We start from the raw sequence: 17,173 nt of genomic DNA on the forward strand, positions 1-17,173 counted from the left end.
CTAAGTCACAATTAATAGACAAACACAATTTGCCTAAGCTAATAACACACAAACAATTGCACTTCTCATCAATATGGAGTACACCAATTAAACAATCATAGTCTAAGTTCAAAAAAAGTTTGTGAACTGCTGGGGCAATGCCTTCAACGAAAGCTATTTGGAGTCAGGTGTTCCATCAACCAGTTGAGATTGGAGGTGTGGATTGTAGAAGTGGCCTGCCTTATAAAAAAGACACAATAAGCTAGGTTACTGACAGAGCCTGTGCTTCTCAAGAAAAATATGTTTATGTGAACCATGTCTCAATCAAAACAACTTTCAGAGGACCTTAGAAGAATTGTCTTGCATAGATCACACCAAGAGTACAATGTGCAATGCTGAAGGAGATGAAAAAGAACCTAAGAAATCTCTAGAACTTGCTAAAGTCTCTGTACTCTGTACACTACAAGAATGGTGTTCATGGAAGGACACCACGGAGGAAACTACTGTTCTCCAAAAAAAAACATTGCTGCACGTCTGAGATTTGCAAAAGACCACCTGGATTTTCCACAATGCTTCTGGAGCAATGTTCTGTGGACAGATGAGACAAAAGTTGACCTTTTTGGCAGAGATGTACACTGCTATGTTTGGAGGAAAAAGGGTACTGCGCACCAACACCAAAACTTCATCCCAACTGTGAAGCATGGTGGAAGGAACATCAAGGTTTGGGGCTGCTTTGTTGCCTCACAGCCTGGACAGCTTGCAACCGTTGAGGTAACACTGAATTCAAAATTGTACCAAGACATTTTACAGAAGAACATCAGGGTAGAGGTCTGTCACCTGAACTTAATAGAAGTTAGATGGTGCAACAAGACAATGATCTGAAACACAAGAGTAAGTCAACAACAGAATGGTTTAAAAAGAAGAAAATGTGTGTTTTGGAATGGCTAAGTCAGAGTCCAGACTCTAACCCAATAAAGATGCTGTGGCATGACCTGAAGGCGGCTGTTCATGCAAGGTATCCCAGAAATATTGATGAATTGAAACAGTTTTGTATGGAAGAATGGTCTAAAATTCCTTCTTGCTGTTGTGCAAGTCTGATCAGCAACTAAGGGAAATGTTTAGTGAAGATTATTGCTGCTAAAAGAGGTTCTATCTGTTATTAAATACAAGGGTTCACATACTTTTTCCAGCCTGCGTCGTGAATGATTAAAGAATGTGTTCAATAAAGACATGAAAATTACAATTGTTTGTGTTATTAGTTTAGGCAGATTGTGTTTTAGATGAAGATCAAACCACATTTTATGAGTAATTAATGCAAAAAACTAAGTAATTGCAAAAGGTTCACAAACTTTTCCTTGTAACTACAAGTAGTATCTTTCACAACCACAGGACACATTATAGCATTTTATAGACAATTAAATAATCTGCTTCAAAGTGACTTTCATTTTCCAGTGTGTGGTGAGCAAGATCCAAAAAAAATGAAATAATAACCACACCAGCTGGCTGTGGAAAAAATGTCAGTTAAGATATAAAGGAAACAACTTTCCTTTTGAAATGGTGTCAGGGATCTTCCGATTAGGAACTCAAATTCCTAAAAATCTACCCTTTTGAGTGGAAGTATCATTTCCCACTGAACTATATGATCTAAGAAGGAAAACAGCTTATATAATAAACTCTCTGAAAGTGATTAAACAGCTGTAAAGAAGAATAACATCCACAAATTCACAGCCAGACTCACAACAATATGGATTAGGATCAGGAGAAAGTTACATGGTCCCTAAACCTGCCACACCATTTCGTAACATCTGACCAATTTGAATGTAGAGAAAACCCTACATTCCCATTTATCCCTTCACCTATCAAGAATGCATCTACCTCTGTCTTAAGAACATCCAAAAACTATTCCCACCTCCTTTTGTGCAACAGAATTCCAAAAACTCACAACACTAAGATAAAAATTGTACCTTATGCCTATCTTACGCGAGTGACTCCACATTCTAGGTTCTGCCAAGGAGGAACACCCTCCCCACATCTATTCTGACCCCCACAGGAGTTAGCATGTTTTGTACAGGTCTCCATTCAATCCAGTATATTCCAATGGCTGAAAGCCTATCCTGTCTAGTTGTCTGCCATTAGACAATCTGCCCAGTCCAGGCATTAGTCTCATTAAGCACCCATCTTCTATTATTGCATATAATTTGATCAATAAGATGTTCTTCGGTGTACCGTTGCTCCCTAATCATTTGGCACCCTGTAATTAGTTTTTGGATCTCCATTAATAGACCACAAGACATGGGAGCAGAACAGGCCGTTCAGCCCATTGAATCTGCTCCACTATTTGATCATGGCTGATCTATTTTCCCTCTCAATCCCATTCTCCTGCCTTCTCCCTATAACCTATGGCGCCCTTACTAATCAAGAATCTATCAATCTCTGTTTTAAATATACCGAATAACTCAGCCTCCACAGCCATCTGTGGCAATGAATTCCACAGATTCACCACCCCCTGGCTAAAGAAATTCCTCATCTGTTCTAAAGAAACGTCCTTGTATTCTGAGACTCTGCCACTTTTGGAAACATTCTCTCTATGTCCACTCTATCTAGGCCTTTCAATATTCAATAGGTTTCAATGAAAGAACACCCCCCCCCCACCCCATTCATGCTCTTCACAAGTTAATCCTTTCATTCCTGGGATCATTCTTGTAAACCTCTTCCGGATCCTATGGAAAATGACACAGCACAACTTTCAAGAAGCAATGATGTAAAATTTATTCACTTGGACGGAATACTGGAAATTTTGATTTTATTTCATTCCATGATTTTCTAATGCTTTAGGATGGAAAATGAAGAGCTTCCGTAATTGAGAGAAGGGCAGGCAAGGATATACACAGCAGAATCTCTTAGCTACACAGACAACCACTATGCGCTAACAAGGTCACTGGTACACAGATCCAATAGGTTCCTGATAAGTAATGAATTCATTACTGCCTGCATGCCTGCAAGCAGAGACGGGACTGAGCACTATATCAAATCCTATTTTAGTTAAGACATAGGGTGTTATTGCTTTGATCATTTGAATGCTTCAGCTTGGATATGCTGGCAAAAAACTGCACTGCCAGGATCAGAGAAAAACTGAAGGAACACAGAACACAGAACTGTACAGCATAGTACAGGCCCTGCAACCCAGCATTAGCACTCAGGCATTTGAAGAAAGTAAAGGCACAAAATGTTAGCTCAGGGTTTCAGGCCAGAACTTGAAGTCCAGCATGGAAGAGGGCCAGTGCTGAGAAGTTCCAGGCCATACCTCTGGGAGAGCCAGGCTAAACAGACTGTGCCATATTGAAACAACTATACACTAGAATATAACAACTAACATCAAAATGGTGCCTTTAACACTGCAAATTGGCACACCATGATCAACAGGTGAACAACAATTTTAAAAAAATCACCTCAAGGCAAATAAAATGCTAAGACAAGAACAAAGTAAGTGACAGGAGAAGTAAAGATATGAAATTCTGGAAGGTGACATAGGTTAGAGATGATGATCGATGAGACTAGGCAGAATAATAGTTTGGCATGGAATAGATGGGCCAAGGTGTTATATGAGCATTTATGACTGCATGGTAGGACAATTCAGGGACATGCAAGAAGCCTGAATGAATATGATAATGAAAGCTTCAGATGATGAGACTCAGAAAACTAAATGTCACAGCCTCGTGTAGGGCAGGATCAAAAGGTCAATGCACAATCTTGATTTGGTGCTTGGAAATACAAGCAGCAGAGTTTAGGGTAACTCAAGTTTAAAGAGAAGCCAATGCGGGAGTCCAGCCAGGGTAGCAAACACAGGCGCAAGAGAACAGATGTGGACTAGAAACTGAGAACAACAGGACCACCCCCAAGGATTGGAAAGATGACATAATTGCAAAAGCATAAGATATTTTATTCACCAGTTGGAAACAGGATTGTTCCTGCAATATTTCCAATTTTCATCTATCAAAATTTATTTTAGAAAATATTAATTTTAATGCAGTTACAGCAATGACTCATCGGTGGATGAGAGAACCCATTTCTTCAAGGGCCAAGTTGGATGAAATACTAGAAGATTACCTGAGTCTGAATGCTGTTATTTGTAACAACTTGTTGAAACTGTACAGGTAGGCAGGTTTGTAGCATTTGGCGTGTGCTGATGGCCTATGTGTTGCATCCCACCCTACTCCAGGATACAAGGCAGCTCTGTGCGTATTGTACTATATTTACAGCCAAGTATTATGAAATGACTTTCACAAATACGAAAGGCACTTACTTCCTTCATTGCCATTAATTCTCCAGTATCTACATTTATACATGTGTACACTTTCCCATACTGTCCTTCACCTACAGAAACAAAGAACATTGGATGAGCTTCTGGAAGGAACTGAGTAGAGAGATCCTTCAATACAAGAGACTCATTCCACCAAGCAGGGAAAAATAATACTTGATATTCTCTGACTCTGTTGGCATAAATGAAGTCACCAGTTTTATTCAAACCTAAACCAGAATAATATATTTTGTTTCCATGAACATTAAATTAAAACATTCATCATACAGTGTGCTCCAACTGTCAACCATCCATTTGCACTGATTTGACACTAACTCAAGCTAGTCATAATTTATGGAAACTCAAAATTACCTGCCAAAATGTTGAAAATATGCTTTAATAAATGTGAACTATTGGCCAAAATAGTCTTCCAGAGCAAAGGAGTCAGAGAGAGAACAACGAATCAGGTTAACATTGGTTCAGTGTGTTCCAACACAGATGCTTCAAGTCATGACCAGAAAGCAATCATTTTCTTGTTATATAAGCATAAAGAAACCTTGGATTTATGCCAGCAAAACCAAGAAATGTTTCATATAATACTCAAATTATACTGCAATTACAATCAAGACTCTTGTGTTTCTTGGATAAGACAGCAGTTTGATGCATGCTAAATTCAGAGGGATAATACAGATTAAAGACCATCTTCACCCTGGTTGTCCTGCCTAAATTCCGGCAGGTTTGGAGATCCAGACACACATCTGGAGTCCCATGTCCACCTGGCAAGTGCATTAAACATGCAGTAATAAACCTTTATTAAGCAGCACCATGGAACTTGGATTTTCTCATTGTTAAAATACAAAGAACATCAGGGAACAGTGTAAATCTTGTATTTGACAACTACTGTGCTGAAGGTATTAACCGAGTTCCAGGAATTCAACAGAGAAAAACAAAAACAACTGGATGGCCTTGTTAAACAGAAATAAAATGCTGGAAGTGCATACTGAGTGAAAATATCAACAATTTGACAAATTCTGATGATGGATTCCAGACTTAGCTCTTGATCTTCCCAAAGATCGATCTTTAATCTGTCAGAACAAGTCGTCTAATTTCCTTATATGCATTCCAGGGGCTTTTGAGCCACAGTAAGGAGTTTATATTTTATTACAATTGCAGATGCAATAAGGTTTACATTAAACATGTAATTACTACATTTGAGCCATGAATGTGTGTGAGAAGTTACTGCTTGTCAGTTGGTGTTGCTACAATACCCTTAGGCTGCATTTACACAGGAGACCATTCACTGGCTCTTGTTTAAAATGGGAGTGCACAGTAAAATCTAAAGCCCAAGCAATGTACAACTCCCTTCTGCTATGAAACATCTTGGACTGTCTGCGTTTCAAAAACTCTGAGTTCTTGTTTAGAGCAAAACCACAAAGACCTAGAAGCATCTTAGAGTTTGCATTATAACCACAGCATGCATCAAAAGCCCCAAGATAAACAATCTCTGTAATACAAGTTCTGCATGTGAAAGCTATGCAGATGTAAGCATATATTTTATGTCTTTAGCTCCAGTATTACCTATTTTATTTCCTCTTTGCCATTTAAATGTCACTTTTCTTAAACCAACTTGCATGACATTGTCATAAGATTTAGGAATGTCACAGATCTGACCGATGATATTTTTTTGCTTCATTTGGCAGTCCTGCTGCTCTTCAAAGGACTTAATTGACTTGCGTACAATGTCAATTCGACTCTGCTTGGCAGTAATGTCTAGGGAATTCAAACAAACAAACAAACAAACCTTCAGTGAGAATGTAGAACAAATGACATGCAGTTACGAGCAAGATCTTCCCAGTCTCCGAAATGTGTAATGTACACTCAGTTGTCACTTTAATAGTAACACTCACTTACTAAAGCAAATATCTAATCAGCCAATCATGTAGCAACAATTCAATGCATAAAATCATGCAAACGTGGTCAAGATGTCCAGTTACTGTTCAAAGCAAACACCAGAATGGGGGAGAAATGTGATCCAGGTGATTTTGACCATGGAATGATTGCTGGTGCCAGACAGGATGGTTTGAGTAGCTGAGAAACAGCTGATCTACTGCAATTTTTGCACACAGCAGTCTCTAGAGTTTATAAAGAATGACGTGATAAACAAAAAAAAAATTGAGCAGCTGCTCTGTGGGAGAAAACGCCCTGTTAATGAGATGTCAGAAGAAGAGGATGGCCAAACTAGTTCAAGCTGACAATAACTCAGTAACCACACATTACAAATGGTGTGCAGAAGAGCATCTCTGAACGCATGACACGTCGAACATTGAAGTGGATGGGCTAAAGCATCTTAAGACCACAAACATACACTCAATGGCCACTTTATTAGGTACAAGAGGCACAGTACCTAATCCACGGCCAATGAGCGGATTAGACAGAAATAGATTAAGCACGATCTCTGAAGTGAAATTTCTAATCTACTGTTTCCGTTTTGAAGGTTCAATAAAGGAATTTTATAGGAAGCATGTTTCCTCTCAGCTTGGAACTGCTTTTGGGTATACTCGATGGAAAGGAGAAGAGGAAGTGAACACTGCAAAACTAGAGGAATCAAGGCTCATTGAAAATACTGCAACACACCACTGATAATCTGTTATCCAATCACACCTGAACCTTGGTGATTCAGCATATTGACCACTGGTGCCCTATCCCTGCACTCTGTTAGGCTCTGGTGAGTCTAAAAGGGCTGTTCAAACAAGACCTTATTAAGTTTTGTTTCCAGCACTCCTCTTAAACTTGGACTTCGGGATTGTGGACTTCAGGAAGGGTAAGATGAGGGAACACGTACCAATCCTCAAAGGGATCAGAAGTGCAGAGAGCGAACAATTTCAAGTTCCTGGGTATCAAAATCTCTGAGGATCTAACCTGATCCAAATATAACAAATCGATGCAGCAAGGAGTAGCTCACAGAAACAACTGCATTCTCCAGCCACCGAATGTCTTTCACTCAATACAGTTCACAACTATATCACTAAGTATCCCTCAGGTGCTGCATCACCCTTCCACGACAGAGCATTTCAGTTCAGCAGACATCCCACCTCTCCCGGATGTTCCGGGTGTCTCCCGCATGTTCCGAGAGTCTCCCGCATGTTCCAGGAGTCTCCCGCAAATTAATACTGGCTCCCTGATGCCTGCAAATTATATACAATGTCCCAGAAATTGATTTTTTTGAGAGTGAGCGTGAGAGAATGCGCAAGAGAGCACGAGTGCAAGAGCAAGAAAGCAAGCGCAAGACAGTGAGCGCGAGTGAGAGCGACCACAAGAGAGTGCGCGAGAGTGAGCAAGAGCAAGAAAGCATGCGCGAGAGTGAGCGAGAGCAAGAAAGCATGCACGAGTGAGAGAGCAAGCGAGAGCGAGAGAGCGAGCGCGAGAGCAAGAAAGCAAGCACAAGAGAGTGAGAGCAAGAAAACAAGCGCGAGAGTGAGAGCAAGCACAAGAGCAAGAAAGCAAATGTAAGAGAGCGAGAGCGCAAGAGCAAGAAAGCAAGCACGAGTGAGAGCGAGAAAACAAGCGCAAGAGAGCGAGTGAGCGAGCGTGAGAGCCAGAGATTGAGAGAGCAAGCGCAAGAGCAAGCAAGCGCGAGAGAGTGAGAGCGAGAAAACAAGCACGAGAGAGCGAGCGCAAGAGCAAGAAAGCAAGTGCGAGAGCACGAGTGAGAGCGACCACGAGAGTGCGAGAGAGAGAAAGCAAGCGCGAGTGAGAGCGACCACGAGCGAGACAGCACGCGCACGATAGAGAGAGAGCAAGAGCGAGAGAGTTCCAAAAAAAATCAGAGTGGCAGAGTGTTCCAAAAAAAAACGTACGTCACCCCAGACTACACTAAAGTGTACCCCTGCCTAATAGGGGTAAAAAATAATGACAGTGTTGCTCTCTGCACTGTTTGCAACAGTGACTTTTCTATTGCCCATGGTGGGTTAAAATGTCAAAGACATGTTGAGGCGAGTTTAACAGGTGTCATTCCTTCATTAGCATAGCTAACGTTATTTAAACTAGCTGGCTAGCTGCTAAGGAGCTACTTTATTGCAGACATCCCACCTCTCCCAGAAATCTCCTGCAAATTGATGATGTTAACTCCCTGAAGTGAGTTTTTGCAGGGTGGGATGTCTGGTTCAGTGAGATGTAATATTTTTCTGTGAAGCTTACAAGCATGCTTACAATTCCATTTATGCAAACTATGAGTGTAAATTCTACCAGCAGTGCACCTCATCAACCTAATATTTTGTTATAGCAACTCATAAAATGCCCACACTTTGAAATTTAATCAGGACTCTTTTATGCACTGAGACAATTAAATAGCATATAATTATTATTATTCAAGTAACCCACATTGGTGACAAAGGATGGACAGAAAGGAGGTTCCAATGTATGGGGCCTCACCAAACTATGGGCAACATGAGTCGATGTGTATCAGTGGCAGAACTGAAACGTGTAAAGCACAACAGGGAACTAAACTTGAAGAGAGATCACTTATTGCTGCAGAGAAAGGTATTTCCCTCTGTACCAATATTTTGACTTAAATCAACAAGCAGTCACAGAGCAAAATAAAACAAACTCACAACTACCTCTCCCACTGAGTGGGGTGTTTCATCCTGTGTTTTATGATTAATTACTGTATCAAGGAGTCCCAGAACACAGGGCCCAGATTTATGCACTAAATGTGAAAGGACAGCACTCTGTAACAGTCACTCAGCTTTCTGCAATGAGATGAACTGAAAGTGGCCATTTTATTAGGTACGCCTACTCATTAAAGCAAACATTTCATCAGCCTATCATCTGCTAGCAACTCAGTGCATAAAAGCATGCAGATGGGGGCAAGACTCAAGAGTCTTGTTATTCAGACCAAGCATCAGAATGTGGGGAATAATGTGGTTGAATTGACTTTGAGTGTGGAATGATTGTTGGTGCCAGACAGGTTGATTTGGGAATCTCAGAATCTACTGATCTCCTGGGATATTCACGCACAACAGTCTCTGGAGTTTATGAAGAACGGTGTGAAAAATAAATCCAGTGAGTGGCAGTTCTGTAGGTGAAAACGCCTCGTTAATGAGAGTCTAGAAGAAAATGTCTGAACTGGTTCAGCTGACAGAAAGGGAACCAGGCATTACAACAGGGGAGAGCAGAACAGCATCGCTGAACACACAGCATGTCGAACCTTGAAGTGGACGGGCAGCAACAGAAGAAAACTACAAACATACACTTAGTGACCACTAATACAGAGGTCACTGAGTGTAAATTATGGATCTCAGGGAAACAGACAGACATGATAAAATAAGCTTTATGACATTTTAAAAGGATATTTGTTAAGAACATACAAGACCACAAGACATAGGAGCAGTATTAGGCCATTTGGTCCATCGCATTGCCACTATCATTCCGTTTATGCTCCCAATGGATTATCGGCACCCAATTGCCCACCATTGAGAACATCTACCATAAACACTGCCTGGGCAGGGTGAAAAGCATTATCAAGGATGCATCTCACCCTAACCATGGACTTCTTACTCTCCTCCCATCCAGTAGGCGCTACAGGAGCCTCCGCTCCCACACCAGCAGGCACAGGAAGAGCTTCTTCCCTGAGGCTGTGACTCTGCTGAACCTCACATCATAGTGCTAAGCATATTATACTGTCTCAGTACTTTTATATTTGTGTGCTGTAGCACGTACTTTTTATTCGCAGTTATTTTGTAAATAACACTGTTCTTTGCATTTCTGGTCAGATGCTAACTGCATTTCATTGGCTTTGTATCTGTACTCGGCACAATGACAATAAAGTTGAATCTAATCTTTCATGAAAGTACAGAAACAAAACTATGAAGTTTTTAAATGGTGTACAATAAAAATGTCTGAAAACTTCATGAAGAATAATGATAACAGAATTGCACTAATACCTTTTGACTGACTTAAAAGAGATCGAAGCTCCCAGCTTCTTCGCACACTCACACCTGGATCTCCTTTAGGGTATGTTGGCTCTGTGGAAAAGAATGATTTTAAAACAGTCAGTTCTATAAATACAAAGTGAATGAAAATGAAGCATTGGCAATTTCAACCAGAATTATGTTCTATTACAGCATGGTGAAGTAGCTCAGCTTTTAAGAGGTGACACCATGCTTGGAGACATACAAAAACAACTTGTGTGATATGGCACTTTTGCACCATACAGGTAACACACCCCTCCCCCCTCACTGGTCAACAAATTCATGAATCATTGCCAAATAATCTGTGATACAGAATGAAAATGAACTCTTACACAGAGTGTGTGTGTGAGTCAATCTGTTATTATAAATTCAGCTCACATTTCTTGACACATGTGCAGATGTACACAATACAGCTCTGGACCTGTAATCACCGGAATTTAGAAGAATGAGGCGGGGGGGATCTCACTGTAACCTATCGAATATAGATAGAGTGGACATGGAGAGGATACTTCCTATAGTGGGGGAGTCTAGGACCAGAGGGCACTGCCTCAGAGTACAAGGATATCCCTTTAGAACAGAGATAAGAAAGAATTTCTTTCACCTGAAGGTGATTAATGTTTGGAATTCCTTGCCACTAACAGCACAGAAGTCCAAGCCATGCAGTTTATTTAAAGAGGAGGTTGATAGGGTCTTGATTAGTAATAGTGTCAAAGTTACAGGGAGATGGCAGGAGAATCCAGTTGAAGGGAAAATAATTCAGCTGCTATGAAGTGGTGGACCAGACAAAATAGGTTGAATTGTCTAATTCTGTCCCCGTCTTACAATGAGGGAAAATCACAATATAGACCATTCCCTTGGGAATGATGAAACTCCACCCAACCCTCCTCTCGTGGAGGTTGCCCTTAGTTTGGGACACTAGAAAGTTGAGAGAATGAGAGACATTCTTGGGAATGTCATCAGCAGCAGCATTATTTTTGGATGAGACTGCAAAGATGTCGCTGGCAGAGGAAAAATGGGAGGAAATGCCCAATCATGATAATGTGGGAAAGGTAGTCACAGCAGGCAATTCTCCAGTTGGAAGAAACTGGAGAGAGGGGAATGCATTTCGAACCAGGGTGGGCAGTGCAGCTCAATAATGGAAGGAACTGATGCAAGTAATATTGCCACAGGCTGCAAGGATGAAGACTGGCGTATTTATCACAGACACATTGGACTGTGTGTGTCCCGCAGCAAAACAGAATCCCTTGGTGAGGTTTAAACATGAAGTTGCTGGAAAGATGGCCACACCTTCAGACAGAATGGTACAGTCATGGATTGGACAGCAATGCAAGGTTATGGGTGGGTAGCAATTTGAAAAATAGAGGCCAAGTGTGGACCATAAGCAAGAGGAGGCTAATGGCTGATTTGCAGGTGAGATAGAGTAGGAAAATGGTATCTGTGAGGAGAGATCCACCATCTGGAGGCAAAAACAAAGTGCTGGAAACATTCAGTGGATAAAGCAGCGACTGTGAAGGGAGAAACAAGCCAAATGTTTAAGGTCACACACATACAATGCTGGAGGAACTCAGCAGGCCAGGCAGCAACTGTGGAAAACAGCACAGTTGACATTTTGGACCAAGATCCTTCATCAGGACTGGAGAAAAAAGATGAGGAGTCAGAATAAGAAGGTAGAGAGAGGGGAGGAAGAAACACAAGGCGATTGGTGAAACTGGGAGGGGGGCAGGAGTGAAGTAAAGAGCTAGAGAAGGGGGAATCTAATAGGAGAGGACAGAGGATCATGGAAGAAAAGGGGTTAGGAATATCAGAGGGCGGGCAAGGAGATAAGGTGAGAGAGGGGAAATGGGAATAGGAAACAGTGAAGGAGAAGTGGGGAGGGGTTGAGGGAGAAGCTGCATTACTGGAAGTTTGAGGAATTGATGTCATGCCATCAGGTTGGAGGCTAACTAGATAGAATACAAGGTGTTGCTCCTCCAACCTGAGTGTGGCCTCATCGTGACAGTAGAGGCAGCCATGGAGTGACATGTCAGAATAGGAACAGGAAGTGGAATTAAAATGGGTGGCCACTGGGAGATCCTGCTTTGTCTGGCGTACGGAGCATAGATGCTCGGTGAAGCAGTCTCCCAATCTACATCAGGTCTCACCGATATACAGGAGGCGACACCAAGAGCACTGGATACAATAAATGACTCCAGTCACCTCACCTGGAAGGACGGAGTCCCTGAATGGTAGCGAGGGAGGTAATGTAGGGGCAGGTGTAGCACCTGTTCCGCTTGCAAGGATAAAGGCCAGGAGGAAGACCAGTGGGGAAGGATGAGTGGACAAGGCAATTGCCTATGGAGTTATCCCTGATCCCTGATCCCTGTGGAAAGCAGAAAATCGGGGGGGGGGGGGGTGGTGGGAGAGGGAAAGACGTGCTTAATGGTGGGATCCCATTAGAGATGGCAGAAGTTACAGAGAATTTGCTGAACGCGGAGGCTGGTGGGGTGGTAATTGAGGACAAGAGAAACACTATCCCTGGAGGGGTGGCTCCTGGTATGACATACTGTATATCTGCCTGACCCTATATAGACCGGGAGACCGCTTTGTCGAGCACCTACACACCGTCTGCCAGAAAAAGTGGGATCTCCCAGTGGCCTGTTTTAATTCCACTTCCCATTGCTTATTTCAACATGTCAGTCCATGGCTTTCTCTACTGCTGCAATGAGGTCACACTCAGGTCAGAGAAGCAACACTTTATATTCGTCTGAGTAGCCTCCTACCTGATGGCATGAACATTGATTTCTCAAAACTTCTGGTAACCCCCCCCGCCCCCCCCCCCGGTTCTCCTTCAACATCCCCCATTCCCATCTCTCACCTTACCTGCCCATCACCTCCCTCTGGTGCTCCTCCCCCTTTTCTTTCTTCCATGGCCTTCTGTCCTCTCCTATCAAATTCTCCCTTCTCCAGCCCTGTATCTCTTTCACCAATCAACCTCCCAGCTCTTTACTTCAGCCCATCCCACCGTCTGGTTTCACCCATCACCTTGTATTTCTTCCTCCCTCTCCCCCCCACCTTCTCACTCTGACCCCTTATCTATCTTTTCTCCAATCCTGATGAAGGGTCCCGGCCTGAAACATCAACTGTACTCTTTTCCATGAATGCTGCTTGGATTTCCAGCATCTGCAGATTTTCTCTTGTTTGTAATGTTTCAGGCTGAGCACTTTGTCTGACATTCCGAGTATCTCCACATTTCCTCTTTTAACTTAGACCAAGCATTCATGCTTTTTGTTTTCTAGCTAAATTGAGGGTTAGGAAGAGATGCTAGGTAGTTTGACAATTGGTAAATTCAAGGTTTTAAAATTAAAAAAAAATACAGTCTCATAGCTTAGCTGAAGAGAGCAGGGTGCAGCGCATTTTGTTCAGTTTTGGAGAAGCCTGAGAGAGGTTCTACAAGACTAAGGTGAGGTTTATTATGACCATGATGTAAGTGATCACTGCAACAGCCACACCTTCACGATCTTCTGTGGGACTGGAATGTCGGCTCAGTGACTTGAACTGAAGCTCAGCTGCTATGGACGCTAAACGGTCATTTTCAGGGACACTCGAGCACCTATTTTTGAAGAAACAAAATCTTGTAAGTAACCTTCCAACGTATTTCATAGCATCTCCCCAATAATACATTTGAAACCTTCAGTGGTAACATTGTTTGACTTATTCATACACATTAAGACCATAAGAAAAAGGAGCAAATTAGGCCATTCAACCCATCTAGTCTGCTCTGCCATTCCATCATGGCTGATTTATTACCCCTCGCAAAACCTATTTTCCTGCCTTTCCCCGTAATCTTTGACACCCCGACTAATCAAGAACCGATCAACCTCTGCTTTAAATATACCCAAACACCTAGTCTCCACAGTCATCTGTGGTAATGAATTCCACAGATTCATCGCCCTCTGGCTCAATACTTAACACTAATGGAAATATCCATTCGATCTAGGTCTTTCAATATCTCATAGGTTACAATGAGATCCCCACTCATTCTGCTAAACTCCAGCAAGTACAGGCCCAGAGCCATCAAACATTAACCCTTTAATAAATTAACCTTTCATCCTGGAATTATTCTCGTGAACCTCCTCTGGACCCTCTCTAATTCCAGTACCTTGTGCATTTAAAGGAGGTTATCATTAGGTGGGCATTATTTTAGACGTCTGTGGCCAACAATAATAGAACAGCTCACTAAAAGGTATTACCTATTGGCTGAGTTGCAAACCAAGCACAGGGACATCTTTAGAAGACACTCAACTTACTGAGTGCTTGCAAGCCACTCCAGAGCACAGCAGCACAAATTTTTCATACTCTGAACAGCTGGCACAATATCTGATGAAGATCACTGACTTATTGGTGCTGCATTCTTGACTCAATCAATCATTTTGCAACACTGGTAACTTTTTCTAAAATGTAGCCTCAGATATTATCTGCATTCTGACCACACAATTAAGAACAATCACCAAACTGCCCCAGGCCCAGAATCAGGTTTATTATCACCGGCAGTTGTCATGAAATTTGTTATTTTGTGACAGCAGTACAGTGAAATACATTTTAAAAAATTACTGTAAGTTACAATAAGAAATATATTAAAAATAAATCAATTATGCAAAATAGTGATATAAGTGATGATGGGTTCATGGATCATTCAGAAATCTAATGGCAGAGGGGAAGAAGCTGTTGTAAAATGTTGACTGTGCGTTTTCAGGCTCCCGTACCTCCTCCCTGATGGTAGAATGGTGAGTACATTGAATGATAATACAGCCTTCCTGAGGCACCACCTTGTGAAGATTTCCTCGATGGGCAGGCTGTGCCTATGATGGAGCTGGTCGAGTCTACAACTCTCTGCAGGGGTAGTTTTCAACCCTGTGCACTGAAGCCTGCACAGCAGGCAGTCAGAATGCTCTCCATGGCACGTCTGTAGAATGTTGCTAGTCTTTGGTGACATACCAAATCTCTTTAAAGTCCTAATGAAATACATCCCCGGCATGCCTTCTTCATGAATGCATTGGTATGCTGGACCCAGTACAGATCCTCCAAGATGTTGACACCCAGGAACTTGAAGTTGCTCATCCCTTCCACTGCTGACCCCTTGATGAGGACTAGTGCGTGATTTCCCATTCTCAGTAACTAATGGGTTTCTTTTTTACTGACGTCTATAAATTGATTTTACCCATTGAAAATACACAAAACTACTTCAACAGTATTGTAACGAGCAGCATCAAAAACACACAAGACTGATGTGAAAGAACAATTACTAAAGGTGGAGAGGGGGAGGAAGCTAGATCTGCCAGTTGTAGGAGTGGACAGATTGGACTTTCAAATTTAATAATATTATGGCTGTTGTTCTTAGGTAGGGGTGCCTGCAAGTTGAGTGTCTGTAACCCAATAACACAATGCACTAATGGAACATCACACTAACTTGCAATTAATTTCAGCCTATTAAAAAAGACGAGCTTTACTAATACTTTCATTTTCAGTCTACTCATAAAATGATTTTAAAAAAATAGATGACCCAATAAGCAATGCCATCAATGATTGGCACAAAACAGCCAATACTGGAATTTCACCATACATTGGTGACTTTCTATGTGTAGCTCCCAAGAAACTCATCAAATATTCCTATTCAAAACTACAACTGAAATCTGCCACAGCAGACAGTACAGAAAGCAACAGTTTTTGTAAATGGCCTGAACAATCTTCAAAATTGTCAGATTTTAGACTGCAGAGCACCCAGGGAGCAAGTACAGCAGCTGGGAGTTCAGAGAACATCTCCATTGTCTCAGGAAATGTGGCAGCCAGCCAGAGCTGCTGGTAAAACTGAAACTCAGGACTCTAAGGCTCCCACTCTACCAATGTACTGCCTAATGTACAGTCTCTGAAAATAAAACTGAAGACCTCAAAGCAAGGTTGCAATACCTGAGAGGCATCAAATACTGCTATGTACTCTGCTTCCTGGAGACATGGCTCACCCCAGCATACCGGACACAGCGCAACTGCCTGAGGGATTCACCTTCCACCGCATGGACCAGATAGCAGCATAAAGGTAGAGTCAGCAGCATTTGGTTTATGGTTAATTCATCGTGGTGCACAGACATGGCGGTTTTGTCTCAGTGCTGTTTCCCTGACCCGGAATATTTGGTGGTCAAGTGTCATTCATTCTATCTTCCAAGAACATTCTCCGCCATCATCCTGGTGGCAGTGTACATTCCATGCCTGGCCAACGTCAGACTGGCACTGGAGGTGCTGAGCACCATGATCAGCAATCACGAGACAGCACACCCAGATGCTTTACTAAACATTGTGGATGATCTCAACCAGGCCACTTTGAAAAAGTCTCTGACAAACTACCAACAACACATCACCTGTGAAACCAGAGGAGTCAACACAGTTGATCACTGTAACAGCTAAATCAAGAATGCTCAGCATGCCAACCCATGCCCACTGTTTGCCAAGTCTGATCCAGTCAAAAACTGAGGACTGCAGCATCAGTGGTGTGAAGGAATGTTCAAGGGAGGTAGAAGACTGTTTCTAGAACTGCTTTAAACTGCTGGACTGGACCATTTTCAAGGATTCATCTTCAATGAATAAATACGCCACAGTTGACACCAACTTTATCAGGACCAGTGTGGATGATTCTGTGCCATTGAGAACATACCAAACACACCCAAATCAGAAGCCATGGATGAACCAGATTTGCAGTCTGATGAGGACAAGATCTTTGGCTTTCAAGACTGGCAATTCAGAACCTTACAAGAGGTCCAGGAATGACTTATGGAAGGCCATTGTGAGAACAAAAAGGTAACTTGGTGCGAAGTTAGAGACATAATCAGATGCACGACAGCTGTACAAAGTTTGATGGCCATTACTTCCCATGAGGCAAAACCTTACAGCATACTAAATG

The 17,173-nt window shown here is 42.1% G+C and overlaps 1 protein-coding gene across 3 annotated transcripts in view; it reads right to left on the reverse strand.

Moving 5' to 3' along the window:
* map3k4 (mitogen-activated protein kinase kinase kinase 4) overlaps positions 1-17,173 on the reverse strand; it is a 213,894-nt gene that overhangs the window by 22,388 nt on the left and 174,333 nt on the right. For all 3 annotated transcript variants that reach the window (XR_010018981.1, XR_010018982.1, XM_063056417.1), the window contains exons 18-21: positions 13,734-13,834; positions 10,219-10,299; positions 5,855-6,046; positions 4,283-4,353 (exon numbers count right to left, since the gene is read on the reverse strand). Coding sequence is in view for 1 of the 3 variants with exons in the window: in XM_063056417.1 (XP_062912487.1) it covers positions 4,283-4,353; positions 5,855-6,046; positions 10,219-10,299; positions 13,734-13,834 (445 nt within the window). In the remaining 2 variants the exon portion in view is untranslated. The remainder of the gene's footprint in view (positions 1-4,282; positions 4,354-5,854; positions 6,047-10,218; positions 10,300-13,733; positions 13,835-17,173) is intronic.

Source organism: Mobula hypostoma, chromosome 8 (genome assembly GCF_963921235.1).
Source record: "Mobula hypostoma chromosome 8, sMobHyp1.1, whole genome shotgun sequence".
Classification (NCBI taxonomy): domain Eukaryota; kingdom Metazoa; phylum Chordata; class Chondrichthyes; order Myliobatiformes; family Myliobatidae; genus Mobula; species Mobula hypostoma.